Raw genomic sequence first — 18537 nt, forward strand, 5'->3', positions numbered from 1 at the left:
GACCCCCGAGTTCGCTTATTCGATTGGCTAATACAGTGTAAGGTGTACGTCAAAAAGTAAAGGCTCGTTATATGCATGGCGTACACCGATATAACTGAGACGGGCGGAGATAGCCACATTTGCGTATCCACCCAGGGTATAACGCGAGGGTATATGAATGAAGCACCTTATTATTGTCTCACAGCATCCACTAACAAATAAAGTATTAACATTTTATTAAAATACGAAGGATCGTAAAATATGCGTACAAAGCTGCTTTATTTTTCAACTGCAATACTTGACATTTCTTCTTTACTCTGACATGCAATAAAGGAGGGAGGGGCGTTTACATGGACCGGAAGGGGGCAGATATGTACGAAACTAACCAGCGGGCTTTACTCCTCTAAAGAAGCGAAGAAGAAGACGTTACTCCGCTGCAAACTACTTTAGAATGAAAACAGATCAACGCTTATGGTTTCTGTTAGGTTATGTATTTTGGTTTTATTAATATTCGTAGAGGTTTTTTTGTATCATCTAATCTCCACTTTCCCACCTAGAGGTAAGTGACGCCGGTGAATCCGAGGCGATTACGTGTGCCTGTCAACCAGCAGCAGCTAGCTTACTCTGCTGACGATTTTAAAACAAAATAACAAAAACATTACTGTATAGATGTCCAGATAACTGTGTAGTGACTGTTCTCTAGTACATAGAATGTATTACATTTATTTGATTATTATTTTTTACTGATGTAACCCTTAACGACCTGAACTAAGTCTTAACTTGTTTATTAGATACATAGATAGATAGAACTTTATTTTAAATTGTTAATAGCAATACACAGCAATACAGACGATAATGAGACATTTGTAGTGATGTGACATTTTTTATTTGTTCAGGCTTTTCCTTGATTTTCTGGAACTCCTGTGTTGTTCTCAGTGTTATCTTGACCTTTAAATATATATTTTATTGAGTATTGTTTTGATTATTTAAGCGCTTTGTGACCCTGGTCTGGAAAGGCGCTATATAAATACAAAGTACTTACTTATCATATAAGTTCTATTCCGCATGCAATTAAAAAGGAACCTCAACATTATCGCCACTTATCTTGAATAGGACAAATGCATTGCATTTCTGCTTAGTAACTTGGTAAACATTACATGTTAAACGTGTTATCAGTTGAATATATACATTTGAGACGTGTCTCTAAATGAGCATATTGATAGAAGGTCTTCCAGGTTTTAAATCGAAACCGGTTTGTTTAAAAAAAAAAAATTCAAGATGTTGTCAGTGTGGCTTAAAGTATTTAAGGTCATAAAGCCTTTGGCTATCACTCAGTCGTGTTTAAGCTATGTTATAACTATTTAAGTTCTCCTGTAGTTAAGTCAGATGGATATTGGATGTTAATTTTGTGCAGACGTTTACAACAATAGTAAAAATATTGTAGTAACGCCATCATGGTGTTGAAGATTACAGAACTTGTATTTCACAGGACTGAAGAAAAGGTGGGACGATAACTTGGATACTTATTGATTAATAAATGCATTAACTTGTAAAATCAAGTAGATTTATCGTCTCAAAACAGAAGACAAAAGTGTGAGGTGCAAATGTGTGGGCACCCTAAAATTATTATTGTTTTTTTTTCCCAACTTGGTTTTCCATGTCCTTCAGTGGGGCTGCTTGTTCGTTCTTACTGACTGAAATACAGACACTTTAGGCATGAAACCATATGCATGGAATTAATGAGGATGTACAACACAAGCTTGGACACAATTTAACTTATTTTCACTAGAGACCTAAAAACACTCATTTCCACCATTAGAATTAGTTCAATGAATCATTCAAAATAAATCCTCCTATAACAACAGATATAAAGGTTAAGTTGGACTGTTTTTCCAGTTTTTAAACCAAAATGTTCTAAAATATCATAATGGAAATGGAAGGATGTCGGAAGCAAGCTGCCTCATTGAGATAGAATGGAAAGAAACCCAAATTTTGGTTAAGGTTGCTGAAACCTTTGCACTTGCCTCTGCACTTTTTCACCTCCATCTTTTTGGTGCACAAAAACTCTAAATGATGAACGTCTTTGTCTCCCTTGAAGGTACAGCTGGTCTAAGCCATGGCCACCGTCCAGTCAGCATTGACGTATGCAGTGTGCATCCTCATGATAACGGAGCTCATCCTTGCAACCAAGGACTACTACGATATACTCGGAGTGCCGAAAGATGCCTCCGAGCGACAGGTTAAAAAAGCTTTCCATAAGCTTGCCATTAAATATCACCCTGACCGGAACAAGAACCCTAATGCTGAAGCTCGATTCAGGGAAATTGCAGAAGGTAAGACAATATTTATGAACCACTTCTACAGAGCAAGTTTCAAGGTGGATCTTTGCCATGGTTAGCTGGTTTGTTCTATCTATTATAATGCACAGAGTGATAATGTCTTAGGCTGTTAGTGACTCCTTATTCAATTTGCTTTTTGTTCAAAAAGAATATAGAATGAGAATAAAAATTTCCAAGGAAAAAAATCCAATCGAATATTATACAAAAACAAAAAAAATTCATTGCGATGAAGATGAAAGTAGTTATAGGTGATGTAGGTTTTATAATGAAAATGGTGTTGGTTTTAGTCTGCAGCGATCTGTTGAGTCTTTTAGTGAGGGGAGGGTAGATCCAGCATCCAGTGGGGTCTTTGATTATGTTTCCTTCTCACTTTCTGCTCCAGGACTCGTACTATTCTAAGTAGTTGAACCAAACTGCAACTTTTAAAATGGAAAAAGTAGTATTGTTTAAACTGTATATATGACAATTATAAGGCAGATCACCAGGATCGCCTACTTAATTATAAAGTGATATCATACACAATTTATGTATAAATAATACATGTAAACAATAATACATGTACAAACATAGAATTCAAATACAATAAAATATTACCATTTATATTCTATGATCAAACCATTTCAAGCTGTAATCAAAATATTTTCAACTCTTACAAACTATTTTCAACTTCTCACTTATCTGTGTGACTTAAAGTATTTAAGGTCATAAAGCCTTTAGCTATGACTCTGTCGTGTTTAAGCTAGGTTACAACTATTTAAATTCTCCTGTAGTTAAGTCAGATGGATATTGGATGATTATTTTTGTGCAGACGTTTACAACAATAGTAAAAAGTCACAGGAATAAAGAAAATGCAAATAGGAAAAGTAGTATTGTTGATTTTAGAGTCTGATTCTTTCTTCAGCTTATGAAACCCTGTCGGATAAAACCAGAAAACAGGAGTACGACCAGCTACGTTCCAGAAATTCATTCTTCAACATGGACTCGGAGGGTGAACGCAGAAACAGCGGACAACATTACACCTCCAACTTTGACGACATATTTAAGGATTTTGATTTCTATAACCAAAACCGGCACAGAAGATCGTTTGACGATCACTTCAGATCCCACAAGGAAGCCGGTGGCAGACACAACAGACACAGAGGCTTTGCTGCAGATTTGCTGGACGACATGCTGGATGATGTGGAGAGAATGTTCACCTTTGAAAACACAATGAAACAAACGGGGAGCAGGTTTCATAGCGGCTCCATGAAGCAGCACTGCAGAACTGTGACACAGCGCCGAGGGAATATGGTGTCCACCTACACAGAGTGTACCCCTTCTTAACAGTTCAGCCTTGCTATTGCCTTAATGTTACAATACTTTTGTAGCAGAAAACCAAAATAACAGTGTAGTCAAACCTAATGACTCAACAAAAGATTGTTAAAGAATGTCTCTACTATTTCAAGCACCTTTGTCTATTAAGGAAAGTTTTTACCAGGTTTAAGAATGCGTTTGAATTTGACACGTGCTGCTCAACAACCACTCTGATGTTTGTGCAGAATCTTTGTTTGCATTCTCTTTTGTTGGCTCAGAAACAATGCGACAGTAAAGGCTAGTAGGGTCGTGCTTGTTGCTGATGGACCCAGGCAGCAACAATAGTTGTTGAGAAGCGTGTTAGGGTCACTTTCATCTTGTTAAAAAAAAAAGCTGTGGAATATTGAACTCGGATGATAGAATTTCTTTAGAGAATAATTCTACAAAATAAGCTAAAATGTTTAAAACACTTAGCCATTACTTTTCCGTGGAGTTTTCTTGCTATTGTGTGTGATTAACATGTTCTACAATGTACATCTGTACAATCTACAATGTCATGTGCAATATTTCATTTTGATATGTTTGGTTTACTAGCACTTTCAATTTTGTAAATCTCCGTTTTTGAAGGACTGTGTTCACAAAATAAAAAAAAATGTATACAAACAAAAAAAACAGCACCAACATAGTTTTGTCTACTTGTTTTTTTTTCTGATTGCTAAAAATTCTTGGGTTCAATTCATGGTGTCCTTTTGTTTATAAACATTTTAACAATGATTCTTTACTTTTAATCTCGAATTTTGAAACCCTTTTATCAATGTTTTTCAAGTTGCTAGTCCATCACACAGTTTACCTCACGGTCACACACCAGACAATTTTCTGTAATCAAATGTGTTTCAACTATTATGTTGAATTTCAGTATTGGAGTTTGCCCATCGGAATATATAGTAAGTAACTAAGTAATTTTTATTTGTATAGCGCTTTTCCAGACCAGGGTCACAAAGCGCTTAAACAATCAAAACGCTACTCAATAAAGTGTATACTTTAAAGGGCAAGATAAAACTGATAACACAGCAGGAGTTCCAGAAAATCAAGGAAAAGCCTGAACAAATAAAAACGTCTTAAGATGTTTCTTGAAGGACTCAGTAGATCCATCAAGCACAAAGAGAGAGGAAGATTGTTCCAAAGCTTAGGAGCAACAGTCTGGAAGGATTTCTCTCCTCTGGTCCTGAACCGTGTGCCCGAGCTGGGGTGTAAGGCTGGATCTTTGTCCAAATGTGATCAAGAGTGGACAAGTGTGGTCCACTCTTGATTTATTTATCACAAGCACTAAAATTCCTCTGTGGAAATGTCACTGCTTCAACCATGCACATCGACTCCATCTAGTGGTGGAATATGAGAGTTGCAGAAAATAATCTGCTCAATGAAATAAGTGCATTTTCCTTGTAAAAAGTAAAATGTAATTCATCTTGTTTTGGTAACTTAATTACCTTTGTCTTACACATTCTGATAGTAGGTTAACAATGTCCTTGTCTCAGCCTAAACTGTAGTGATGGTCTGATGAAGCTTCATGAAGTAGGGCCATTATTTTCAGAGCCCTCTAGACGGGGGTCTCTGCACTATTTTCCTTTGTTAAACAACTGTTCCAATAACTCCTACTGACCTCTAAACAACATGACACTGCTTCCTCACTAAACTACACAAGATGGTTAGTGTAACAGCAAAAATATTTAGACTCATTTGTAAATAAGGGATTGATGCCCAATTTATTTGAAGAAGCAGTCAAATTAAAATGCAGTGAAAATATGTAGAAAAAAGTATGTTAAGGTCAATTTTTAAATGGACTGTAGACAATAATTTATATTTTAAGATTAATCAAAGCTTTTTATGGGCTTTATTATGTCTTGTTGCACTGGTGCGTAACAAAGTAACAACCCATTTACTTGAACGTAATGATTAACCTGGATATAAGTGAGAATTCTTGCCCAAGTTGACATTATTTCCATCTATTCTAAAATATCTTCATGATATTAAGGAGGGATTTTTGGTGTAAGCTACACAAAATGTATACAGTATATTTATGTATATCATTGTTATTATTATTTCTTTGTCTTGTTATAGACCCTCAAACCACTCAACATGTTAGCTTGGAAATTATCATGTAGACTACAGACATCTCATCAGAGGTTTTAGATAGATAGACATTTGTTTATTTATTTATTTTTATTTATTTATTTGTTTTAAGGAGGAGGGAAACTTTATCAGGCAGAAGATGACACCCTTAAACATTTAAACTGTATATATGACACACTTATAAGGCAGATTACCAGGATCGCCTACTTAATTATGAAGTGATATCATACACAATTTATGTTTTGTATAAATAAAACATGTAAATAATAATAGATGTACAAGCGTAGAAGTTTCGAATACAATAAAATATTACCATTTATATTCTTTTATAAAACCATTTTAAGGTGTTATCAAACTATTTTCAACTCTAACAAACTATTTTCAACTGTTATTAAACAATTTACAACTTCTCACTTATCTGAAATATTCTTGTCGTTTCAATGTGACAAAAAATGCTACTAAGACCTTCACACGAGTAGGTTTTTCATTTCAGCAGGTAAGGTGTTTTATATTATTATTCCTTTTAGTGTAAATACTTTTATTTGGCCTTAATCTTAATCCACTGCCAAACATCATGAATAAAAATATGCGTAACGTGTGCGTCGACAGTCAATAAATATTTTGATTTTTTTTTTCCATGGTTACGGTTGTTGAGGACAAACACGCACTTTCATTGGTTACTTACACAAATGCGTCATTTACAGGACTTGTAGTTAGTTTTAGCGGTAGCTCTGGATAACAATAAGGCAAACTGGCAGGTCTTAAACTTCACTACCCACAATGCACCTCTGCAACCCAGTGCGCAGTTGCTCGCCGAGCCAGAAAGACGCCACAATAACCGAGACATTGAATGACTTTGTGTGCGCTTGTCTAGCAGAGAGAGAAAAGTTTCGTGTGGGTTTCTGACAGACCCACCTCTGGTTCGGAGCTCATGGAGGCCCTCATTCCTGTCATAAACAAACTGCAGGATGTGTTCAACACAGTGGGCGCTGATATCATCCAGCTACCGCAGATAGTGGTCGTTGGGACGCAGGTGAGTCGCGCCACTCGCCGGCTAGCAAGACGGTTAGCTTGCACCAACTTGTTGTGCTATTCTCTGACACTGTTTCCTTTTTATTCACAATTCAGAACAGTCCAAGTTGACTTGTCACACACCCTCGTAGAAAGCGGCATATTCACACATCCATTAAGCTAAGCTAGCTCGCGTCTACTTGCTAAAGTTATCTTTAGCGTTTAGCTAGAGCTACTGTCAACAGAGCAAGTAATAGTCATTTGTAAAGCGCCGTTCTAGACCAGGGTCACAAAGCGCTCTAACAATGAAAAACAATATACAGCTAAAATATATACTTTAAAAAGGCCGAGACGCATAAGACAAACACAGGTGTCCCACAAATTCAAGGAAAAGTCTGCGCAAATAAGAATGTCTTGAGATGTTTCTTGAAGGAGTCAGTAGACTCCATCAAACGCACTAAACAGAGTAAAAATAACTAGAACAATAAATATTTGTTATTATTATTGCAACCTTACCTGTCCTTATTGTTTACTTATTTTACAGGTTATTCGCACTGTTCATTTATTTTGGATGAACGTTGTTATTTATTATTATTGTTCATTTAATTAGGCCAACCAGAATATTACCTTCAGTTTTTTTCTATCATTTCTTCCTTTAGTTTTATCGAGCATTTAAAAAAACGCTCGAATATAAAGTATATATTTGTTAACACTATTTTTGGATACTGCTTTGATGTCACAAAAAAACTATTAAATGAAGGGCATTCGTGACTTTTGCATGTCCGTCTTAAACGTTCTTAGGCCCAACTTACCACCTTTACTAAAGGGCTTAGTTGGTTTAATGTTGCTGGTTTTGTCCAACATGTTTACTTTCACCAGTGGACTAATAGGATTTCCAGTCTCATCTCTAACAGCATGCGTGTAGACAGGCTTCGGGTCAACTCAAGTATGTTAAAGAATGGAAACTGAAACTGAGTGACTATTTTTTATAATTTATTTTATGGTTTACTTTAATCTCATTTTGTCCTTCAAGCAGTCTGTTGATATACTTTGTCATTTGTCAGCATATTGTTATTAACTCTCATCATGTCCTGTTACTTCCTAACAGAGCAGTGGAAAGAGCTCAGTTTTGGAGAGTCTTGTCGGCAGGGACATCCTTCCACGTGGCACCGGCATTGTCACCCGTCGACCGCTTATCCTTCAGCTTGTACTTGTTGAGCCAGAAGACAGAAGGAAAACCAATGAGGAGAATGGTAATTTATTGCTTTCAATACATTGGCTTGATACACAATGATACTTATTCAACACACTCTTTCCCGCTGATTTGTCTAATATAAAATATGGCTGCCTAATTCATGATAATAAGATTCTAGGATATTTTTTTGGGTGATATTAGTTTCTGAGGCCCAAGACAAAGACAAAAAGCAATACAAAATGAACAGTCATTTTAATATTTCTTATACAAAAAATAAAAGTTAAAATATTTATTAAACTCTTCTAAAAAAGGTCATGATACATTATTTTACAAATCATTGTTTTTTCATAACTTGTCAATCTCCTAGTAATAAAACATCAAATTCCTGCTGGGTATGAGATGTGTTCTATATGTTAAATATAATGCATATATTTTATATGTGTATTGAATTACCAGAATTTGATGCTAAAATATGCAAACAATTAATGAAAACCAATAGAAATGTATGACGTTAAAGTAAAACACGGCATAAAGTAATTTCTGAGATGCTTTTGCAATTATTGGCAGTTCACTCTTTGACTGAACTAAATGATCTATGCTTTTCTGGGGAATCTCGTGTATAGTTAGCAGACGCTAACTCTTCTCCTGTCGTTTGTCTTCAACCACAGAAACCAAGAATAACGGGCGTCTTTTCAGAGGTTTCCTATGACTTGTATTTACCCTCCTGTGTCTTATCTCTTTTGCAACTCCTGCTTTCATTTATCCTTTTTCCTGCTGCTTGCCACATTCCCTTTATATTTAAAAAAAAACTGCTTCAATTAAACCAAAGAAAATCATTATCAGAATGCACTCATTTTAGGTTTTTTATTTATTTAATATTTAGCTTGACTTTTAAAGGAAATTTGGCTTTAGTTTGCTTCCTTTAGCTGTTGAGGCTCGTGTGTGTATTTTCTGTCCATTTTGGCCTGTAGAGAGATCCCCTGAGATATATACTGAAATCAATTTAGACTTTTTGGTCTCAAGGTCACATGTGACACATGTGAAATGTAACATCCTCTTCAACAACAATGTTTTTTCCTTCAGGCATCGAAGGAGATGAATGGGGGAAGTTTTTACACACCAAAAACAAGGTAAGATGAATTTAATTTTCAATGCACGTGTGGAATTGTTTGAACATTTATCTACTATTTCTCTTAAGGTTTTTTTTCCCAGTGAATGTCTGTTTTCTTTGCATTTCCAGAGGGTACAACTAAACTATTATGGTGCAACTTGGCCCAATGGTCAAAATGATATTAATCAGGGAAATGTGCTGTGTAGAAACATGATGAGTTTGTCAAAGCTGTTGCATGGTTCAAAGTTGTTCTCTTAACCAAGAGCTTCATGTTAATCTTCAGGTCTACACAGACTTTGAGGAAATTAGAAGAGAAATTGAGACAGAAACGGAAAGAATAACAGGCAACAATAAGGTATGTAAATGTTCTGAACGACTTCGAACTAGAAGTCAAATCAAAAGAGAAAGTAATTCTATTTAGGTTGACACGGATCACAAACTAGATCTTTTGTTTTGTAGGGAATCAGTGATGAGCCTATACACCTAAAAATCTTTTCCCCACATGTCGTCAATCTCACATTGGTGGATCTGCCTGGCATTACAAAGGTAACAGCAGCTTCTCTACTATCAACTGCCACAGACTGATCTTTATGTGTGTAAAAAATCAGTTGCCGGTGGGTGATCAGCCTAAAGATATTGAGCTTCTCATCAAAGAACTCATCGTGAAGTACATCTCCAACCCAAACTCCATCATCCTCGCTGTGACTGCTGCCAACACTGACATGGCAACATCAGAGGCTCTCAAAGTGGCACGGGAGGTGGATCCTGATGGTATTGATAGTTGTCCTTTTCCTTTTTATATTAAAATTATTTTGGTAGGGAACTTTCTCATCCAAAGTTAAAATGATAAAAATGTATATAAGAAAGCATGTGCCCAAAATCATAGAAATATTCCTGCGCTAACAATTAGATGCAAAAATGTTTGAACCAATCTTTATATTGATCTTTATTAAATCTTTATGCATGAATATATAGATTAAAAAAAAGTTGTGTCCTTTTACCTTGACTCTTCTCCCAGAACATTTAGTGTTATGATAATGACATAGTTCCTGTTTGCGACAGAAGTTGGTGAAACAATAAACGGAAGCGAGGTCAGTTGCGTGACTGTGATTTATGATCTATGTATAGTGTTTGTAAGTAAGATTACAGTAAAACCTTACAACACAAAGTTGCATTCATGCTCAGATTAACGGCTGATAGATGATAGGTGATGTAAATAGTCGAAAACCGGTTTAAGAGACACAACTGCTTAAATTTCTCATGTTGCATTAAGTGACATTCTATTGTTTACAAAGCATGAAGATAATCTCTGAATAAAAATGTCAATAATCCCCAATGTAGAGGTTTGTGTGGTCACAGGAGCACGGCGTCAGTTGTCTATCTGTGTTCAGGCAGGAGAACATTGGCGGTGGTCACCAAGTTGGACCTGATGGACGCTGGTACAGACGCCATGGATATCCTGATGGGAAGGGTCATTCCGGTCAAGCTTGGAATTATCGGTGTGGTTAACAGGAGTCAGCTGGATATCAACCAGAAAAAATTGGTGGCGGATGCTACTCGGGATGAACATGCCTTCCTCCAGAAGAAGTATCCATCTCTGTCAAACAGAAATGGAACCAAATATCTGGCCAGGACACTAAATAGGTACGACTGGTGGACACAGTTTATCCTTCATACACAATCAGAAGTATCTGAAGCCTTTTCTGCACCATCTGACAGGTTATTGATGCACCACATCAGAGATTGTCTCCCTGAGCTTAAAACCAGAATCAACGTGCTGGCATCTCAGTACCAGTCCTTGCTCAACAGTTATGGTGAACCTGTGGAGGACACAAGTGCCACGCTGCTTCAGCTCATCACAAAGTTTGCTGCAGAGTATTGTCACACCATTGAGGGAACGGCCAAGTACATCGAGACGGCCGAGCTGTGAGTCTAGAGTTCTGCTCAACTCGAACCCCTCTTACTCTGTTGTGTTTAATGAATTATACTGTTGTTGCAGGTGTGGTGGAGCGAGAATCTGCTACATATTTCACGAAACATTTGGTCGCACCTTGGAGTCTGTTGATCCTCTGGGAGGTCTGACAACAATTGACGTGCTGACAGCCATCAGAAATGCTACAGTGAGTGAGCGAGCTCATCGTGCACTCACACGGAACCCTTAATGGCTGCGTTGCAAAGAATAACCACTGTTCGCTTCAACAGGGGCCGAGGCCTGCGTTGTTCGTGCCTGAAGTTTCCTTTGAGTTGCTCGTCAAGCGGCAGGTGAAGCGCTTGGAGGAGCCCAGTCTGCGCTGTGTAGAGCTGGTTCATGAGGAGATGCAGCGGATCATCCAACACTGCAGCAACTACAGCACACAAGTACAAACCCCTTTGTCGAATGTCACAAATATTGCAGGTATTGTAGAGACCAGGTGGAATGGATTTGTTCCTCAAACGAGAGGCAGCAACTTATTTGCCAAACGGCAACAACCAGACAAGCTTGTTTTCTCTTGTCTGCTGAGACATATCTCTGCCACTTGGGTGTGTTTGTCTGTGTTTCTTCATGGTCACACCCTTCACCTGCTCACTCTAGTGATTGAAGGATGACACTTTCCATACAGTCTACTACTGGGCTGGGGCATCTGGAATCTCAGAAAGGAAATTGTTTCAAATAAGTATAAAAGATCCAGATAGTAGTTTAACAATGCCTCTGAATCACTATCCAACCTCTAAACATGCGTTTGTCTCTTTCCTGAAGGAGTTGCTGAGGTTTCCAAAACTCCATGATGCCATCGTAGAAGTGGTCACTTCTCTCTTGAGAAGAAGGCTGCCGGTCACTAACGAAATGGTAAAGAGGACCACTGGTTTCAATTTTATTTCAAGTTTAAGTTCTTTTCAATTTTTCTCAGTAATGATGTGTGCTTATGTTTGAAGGTTCACAACCTGGTGGCCATCGAGTTGGCCTACATCAACACCAAACACCCGGACTTTGCTGACGCCTGTGGTCTCATGAACAACAACATCGAGGTCAGAGAGGAACCTTGAAAACACGCTTCTTCAGGATTTTAGTTTTTAATTTAATATGGAAATACTGTATAACCAGCTCTTTGCTTCTGCCTTTTTACATTCTATTTTTAAATGACAATTATTATGCTCTTAATGCTGATGTAAAACAAACTTATGATAAATATGAGAAACTTTGGTTAAGGATCGCATGTTATTTTATTATTATTTTGTATTTATATTTGAAATAATGTTATTCTAATTAATTCAATTTTATATTTTAGTTTCTTGGACTGATTCAGTGTGACTTTCCACATTAGAATTGTCAGATGTATCAACAAACTTCATTTAAACCCCAAACATAAACACTTCATTGGAAGGAAGATGGTGATCTATTGTCTTTATATACCATAACACAAAACCAATCTTTTTTGATTTTGGAGACTATTTACTAGTGATTTGTTAATAAGGCTTCATGTACAAGTTAATGAAGAGTCCTGATGTAGTTTATCTCTTTATTTTGAAATCGCATTCCAAGATTGAAAATAATGGCCAAGTTTCATTGAATTAGGAGACCAGAGCCAACTATTATAAAGAGAGCGCCTTCTAGTGGCCTTTCAAAACGAATACACTGTATCATGATACCTCATCATCTGTCACATAAGGACTCAACCCATCACTGGTATTTACACATGCATAACACACTAAACATGACGGGCTTAAACCACATATCTTAGCATCAGTTGTGGTGAGTTTACTCTGCTTTTTATTTGCCGTTTGTTTTTGTTCTTGCTTTTATGAAACTTGCTGTACCTTCTATTCTCTGTTGTAAACTTAAAACCTAGTTTCCCAAAAGACATCTCCAGAGGGATTAATGAAGCCTTAAAAATATAATCTAAAATGAATCTAATTATTTTTGAACAGGAGCAAAGACGCAGCAGGATGAGGGATCTGCCGTCTGCTGTCCCCAGAGACAAGGTGCCGTTGTTGAGCATGACTTGATAGCGTTTTAATTTTTTCAATTGATGATTTTAGTTTTGCACCATCTAATCCTGTGTCAATCTCTGCTGCCCCTGCAGGCACCAGCCGGGAGCAATCCTGCCAGTGAAGTGGACAGTGGCACGGGAAACTGGAGGGGAATGTTAAAAAAGGGAGATGATGGAATCATGGCTGGTGACAGAGCGACCCCGGTGACCTCCACCCCGCACAAAGGTCACGCTGTCAACCTGTTAGACGTGGTGAGTACTAAGTAAAATGGCTATTTTACCTGTCAGATGATCCAAAAGTAATCCCTAATCCACAGTCTGGCTGCTTCTGTGTTTTACTCTGATCTCAGTTGTTGGAGACATTCAGCGTGACATTCATCATCCATTCTTCTTTTCTGTGATTCTTTTTTTAGCCTGTTCCAGTGTCAAGGAAGTTGTCTGCCCGAGAACAGAGGGACTGTGAGGTCATAGAGAGACTAATCAAGTCTTACTTTCTCATAGTGCGGAAAAACATTCAGGACAGGTAGTTCTTGTTGTGTTTGAACGTTCCATAAATGTTTCATCTTTTTAACGTTAAATGTTTGTTTGCTCAGTGTTCCGAAGGCAGTCATGCACTTCCTGGTCAACCATGTGAAAGACTCTCTCCAGAGTGAACTGGTGGGCCAGTTGTACAAGACTTCACTCTTGACCGACCTCTTGACGGAGTCTGAGGACATGGCCCAGAGACGCAATGAGGCGGCGGACATGCTGAAGGTACAAGGATGACCAAGAAAGACGGAGGGTTGGTAAATGTTTTGCTGCCGACGGTCACTTTTCTTTTGGTTTCCAGGCGCTGCAGAAAGCCAGTCAAGTGATTGCAGAAATCCGAGAGACCCACATGTGGTGAAGACTTGGTCCTGTATAGACCCAACAACACCTCCAGAAGATCACAAGAACCCCTGCTTCTGACAACTGTGTCTATATGTCGATACAGAAACCTATATAATGGACTCCGATCATGGGGGGTGGCTTCATCCTAAATGGTAACCCTCATCTGCTAGATTATTCTATTTTTCTGATTTAAAAACCAGTCAAATCTTGTCACTCGGACCACGTGCTGCCGTGTTGAACAACGATGGTGAACTGTACGACCGTAGACTCTCATCATGGATGTTTTCCTAATGAATGCACTTATTTGTTGGATTTTATTGGTTCCAATAAAGGAGAAGGTTTAAATATGCATGCATGCTTTATTTTTCTTTTAAATCTGCACCAAAATTAATCAAAGCTATTCTTAACTTAAGAAAAACGATGTCACAACACAATCTGGAGCTTGTAATCCATGTGCTTGTGTCTTCTCGTTTGGACTATTGCAACAGTTTATTTAGGTGTCTAAACAAGATGGAGCTGTCTCACCTGAAATTAATACATAACTGCAGTCTACAGACTCCTACTGACTCCTTCAAGAAACATCTCAAGACATTCTTATTTGTGCAGGCTTTTGATTTTCTATGACTCCTGTGTTTGTCTTATTTGTCTTGGCCTTTTCAAGTATATATTTTAACTTATTGATTTTGATTGTTAAAGCCCTTTGTGACCCAGGTTTAGAAAGGCTCTTTACAAATAACCTTTACTTACTTACTTACATCTGAAGCAGAAACGACTAGGAGATGTTTGGTGGTTACAACGATGCTTTTATTGATTGACTTTGTCACATGTACCTCAACAACACACAACAATGGTTACACTGGTTGACACAACGACCATTTTGATGCGTCATGCACATCACTTCTTCATCCCTCTTTACCGCAGTCGTCCTCCCATTTTGCCCTTGCCGCGACCTTTGGTGCTGAATACAAAGTGAGCAAAGGATGGAGAGTCAAGTTTCAGAATATGCTTATTCTAATATTTTCCCTTAAAAAACTAAATATAAATATATAAACTGGTGAAAAAGAAGGGCGGACTCTAGGCTGCAGACTTTAAGCTAAATCTCTGGAGAATATAAGATAATTTACCATAAATAACTTTCCTTTCGGATTTTTTTCGGTCTACACTTTGCCGACCCATCTGTAGCTTGAGGTGTCATCACCTCAGTAAGATACCATCATGCTTACAAAAGTTACAGACTGAACTGTCCAATTATTGAACTTTATTTTTCACCTCATCTTTTTATTCATTTACTTGAAAGTCTGCCGACCATTGGAAACGGCTTCTATTTGCTATCGTCCCATTTATGGATTAAGATGAAGTCTATCCACCTATCGATCGATGGTTTAAGTCATGTCATAAACATTCATCTTAACATAAACTCTGTTATAGCTATTCAAGTATTGTCACATCTGATCTAGTGATTCATTTGATAATTTAAAAGTCAAATTGCTTACCATGCAAATCTTGTCTACACTTGTATAACTATAAGTATATAAGTATTATATTAAAACAAGTAAGAAAAACAAAACAAAAACAATTTTCTATTTTGTATTCATCATCAAATATAACTTGAATACAAAATAATTTAAGGATAAAAGGATTGTACTTGTGTTATTTTTTCACATAGAACCAAGTGACATTCAGAAAACAAGCTGCATAAATATAATTGTTAAAAGGTAACTTCTCACCTCTGGTGATCCTGCACTCGGACGAGGAGCTGGTTAATCTGAGAGACATTTTCAGTGTTTAAATTCTTGACACAACATTGAATTGTGTTACCTCTTCCTTATTAACGGGCTCGTGACAAGTTACTCACATCGTACTTCTGTCTCTTCAGTTTCTCGCTGAGATCGAACTTCTCTGCCTCCAGAGACATTAGCCACTGCCACATCTCGTTGGCCTTCTCTCTGCACACAACACAACAACGTTGACCCAAGTGATGGTCTGATTGAGCTCCATGAAGCAGTGTCCACTAGATGACTATTCCTTTTTTTGAACAACTGTTCTAATTAAACATCACATAAATTTTGAACTGAAGGCAGATCCAGACCTGAGCTTATCGTCGCCGAGGTGGTCGACGCTGAGAGGCTTCTTGCGTTCAGCCAGGATCTTCTTTTTCTTCTCCCTTTCCGTCTGTTTCTTGGCTCCCTTCCCCGGATTGACCTTCTTGCCAGCGCTGTACTGCTGAGTCATGTTTGAAAGGGTCTTCTTCTTCTTCGCGTCCTCGTCCATCATCTTGCGCTGATTCTCTAGCTCCCGCTTCTCCTTCTCATCCTAGATGAGAGATGTGAAACGGGTCAGACGGTCTTCATGTTATCTCCAGAGAATCTTCACCCACCGCCAGTCTGGCCTGTCGCTCCTTCTCCTTCTCCGCCCTGACCCTCTGCTGCTCCGCTCTTTCAGCCCGACGCTTCTCCTGCAGGTGCACCACACTCTCAGAGCCTGAGAGGAATCCCCAACCCTCCTGCTGGACTCACAATTCTGTTGACCAGGGCAATGAGCTCCTCTTCCTCCTTCTTCCTCTGGATGAAGTGAGCCTCGATGAGGGACTGCAGCTCGGACAGATCCTTCTCCTGACGCTTCCTGTGGATGTCCTGCCATCAGGATAACACGCCGGAGTCAAGACAAATGTGCAGATGAGGTGAGAAGGGTTGAGCTCCACTCACGTCGAAATCCACTTTATCGCCATCGGGGATCTTCGGCGGAGTAATGTTGGTCATAAACCTGCAGAAGTAGACTTTTCAAAAACATCTCTGAGAGAGAAGAGAGGAGAGGCTGCTCACTTACTTTGGTTTTGGCTTCGACCCATCTTTGACAGGAAGATAATTGAGAAGAGATTAGGATATATATTTAACGACAGTCTATGTTTCAGTTGTCTTTGCTGCTCAGGTCAACACTTGGCTTGAGTTCTCAGCTCTGATCCGAGTGTCAGATGACAGAGCTCGTAACTGAAACACCTCACACCCACGCCTGACTCTATTTTCCTTTTCAGAAGCACAAACTCAGATATTACAGTTAGAACAGTTGTGCTTCACTGGCCATCTTCCCAGGGTGCACACTCAGTAGGCATCAGTTTTAAAAACGTTTTCCTTGGGATCTCTCATCATATTGACACTGCATGTTAGAAGCTTCCACCTCCAACCATCTTCATCATCCTCCTTAGATACTTATATCCTTCCAATTAACTACATCTATGATTCCCAGCTTTTTAAATCTTTTCCTCATTGTCACATCCAACAAAAATCCAGAGCATCTTCAACTCAAAATCTTCTAACTCTTCTTGTCTTTGTTTTTTCCTGCCCAAGTGAAGATATTGCTGGAGTAAATCCTGACTTCATCATCACACACTCTGGGGGGAGGTTGTCGTATGTGCTTGCTACAGTGAGATGGAGACAAGAAAAACAAGAAAAGAAAGGAAACTATTGAGGTTGATGGATGTGATATGGGAGTACATGGTGGTTCAGGTGACTTTTTGTGGCATCCCACGATGAGCTTACAGTTTATTTGAAACTAGTGCTTCTGTGGGAGGAAACCAGAGTGTGTAAAGGAAACCCACACAAGCAGAGAGGACAAAACTACCTTCAACTATATATTGCATTCCTTTCATTTCTGTTCAACTTTACATCTGAATGAAAGTGAGATCATTCTCTTACCTGTTGCTTCTTCTTGTGCTGAAGACCACAAGACAAGTTATTACATATAATTAAAGCACAAGTATAATAAAAGTATCTCCCCACCTTCATCTCTTCAGGGCATTGACGGAAGAGAAAGAAAAAGAGAAACGTCAGAAAAGATTCATCGCTGCGCTTTGAGCGGCGCAAGATGGCGACTTACTGCACTTCCTCCTCCTCCATCACGTCTTCTGTGTCCGACATGTTGCAACAGACGAGTCCTGAAGAAAAGCCTATTTTTAAAATGGCAAATATTTTTCGGACCATTAAACAGCAGAGTGTGAGACGTTAACTATTCACACCGTTTGGAAGGACAGACAAATTTAGGGTGTTACAAATGGGCCCAACCTCCGGTTTAGATGTGGCCCCACACCTACTGAATATGTTTCAAGTCCAGCAGACGAGCAGGAATAAATATGATACAATAATCGGATACTAGCTACAAAACTAATAACTGCAATCTCTCTCACATACACAGATATGATTTCTAATAATAAAATGTAATATTTTTAAACAATTGTTACATTTATTAAATTTGTAAGCAACATTAATTCAAATTTGCTTAATTTAAAAAAAAGGAGAAACGTAAGAAATTCTCCTTATAATCAAGCATTAACAAAAGTGGCATGACTTCAGAAATCAGAAACTATTACACTTGAATGGAATGGTAATTATATATATATATATATTGAATAAAGATTAGAGAGTTCTTACCTGTAACTCAGATAGAGGGAGCTGAGACTCGGCTGACTGAAGGACTTTTCAGAAACAATTTGGGCATCAATGATACATAGTCCGGCCTCCTTCGTCATGTGACCACAGAGTCCTATAGCTGCACAGTGAAGGAGACCAGGTCTATTGTTAGACCCTTTCTCTCTCAAACACACCCTGCAGGTGCGTTCATTGCCTGGTCTAAGATTGGTCCCAGCTT

At 38.3% G+C, this 18537-nt stretch overlaps 3 protein-coding genes across 3 annotated transcripts; 2 read left to right on the forward strand and 1 right to left on the reverse strand.

Moving 5' to 3' along the window:
* The first annotated feature begins 260 nt into the window (after nt 1-260).
* Nucleotides 261-4292, forward strand: dnajb9a (DnaJ heat shock protein family (Hsp40) member B9a). Its single transcript, XM_087797148.1, has 3 exons — nt 261-538; nt 2078-2312; nt 3220-4292. Exons 2-3 carry the CDS (start codon nt 2096-2098, stop codon nt 3639-3641), a joined length of 639 nt encoding a protein of 212 aa, XP_087653274.1. The 5' UTR covers nt 261-538; nt 2078-2095; the 3' UTR covers nt 3642-4292.
* Nucleotides 4293-6564: 2272 nt separating this feature from the next.
* Nucleotides 6565-14245, forward strand: dnm1l (dynamin 1-like). The gene is made up of 17 exons (XM_087796632.1): nt 6565-6774; nt 7861-8005; nt 9031-9077; nt 9342-9413; nt 9518-9604; nt 9667-9829; nt 10450-10702; nt 10778-10984; nt 11058-11178; nt 11261-11416; nt 11796-11885; nt 11972-12064; nt 12965-13018; nt 13120-13278; nt 13440-13549; nt 13620-13779; nt 13856-14245. The coding sequence occupies exons 1-17, from the start codon at nt 6673-6675 to the stop codon at nt 13910-13912; spliced, it is 2076 nt and encodes a 691-aa protein (XP_087652758.1). The 5' UTR covers nt 6565-6672; the 3' UTR covers nt 13913-14245.
* A 458-nt stretch (nt 14246-14703) lies between these two features.
* Nucleotides 14704-18346, reverse strand: LOC148072709 (troponin T, cardiac muscle isoforms-like). The gene is made up of 12 exons (XM_087796634.1): nt 18321-18346; nt 17770-17827; nt 17673-17680; nt 17589-17606; nt 16723-16744; nt 16602-16659; nt 16413-16529; nt 16274-16351; nt 15986-16209; nt 15752-15842; nt 15624-15661; nt 14704-14854 (listed from the first exon to the last, which is right to left on the reverse strand). Exons 2-12 carry the CDS (start codon nt 17808-17810, stop codon nt 14809-14811), a joined length of 741 nt encoding a protein of 246 aa, XP_087652760.1. The 5' UTR covers nt 17811-17827; nt 18321-18346; the 3' UTR covers nt 14704-14808.
* Between the last annotated feature and the right edge of the window lie 191 nt (nt 18347-18537).

The sequence above is a fragment of the Callionymus lyra genome, chromosome 8 (genome assembly GCF_982586985.1).
Source record: "Callionymus lyra chromosome 8, fCalLyr1.hap1.1, whole genome shotgun sequence".
NCBI lineage: Eukaryota > Metazoa > Chordata > Actinopteri > Syngnathiformes > Callionymidae > Callionymus > Callionymus lyra.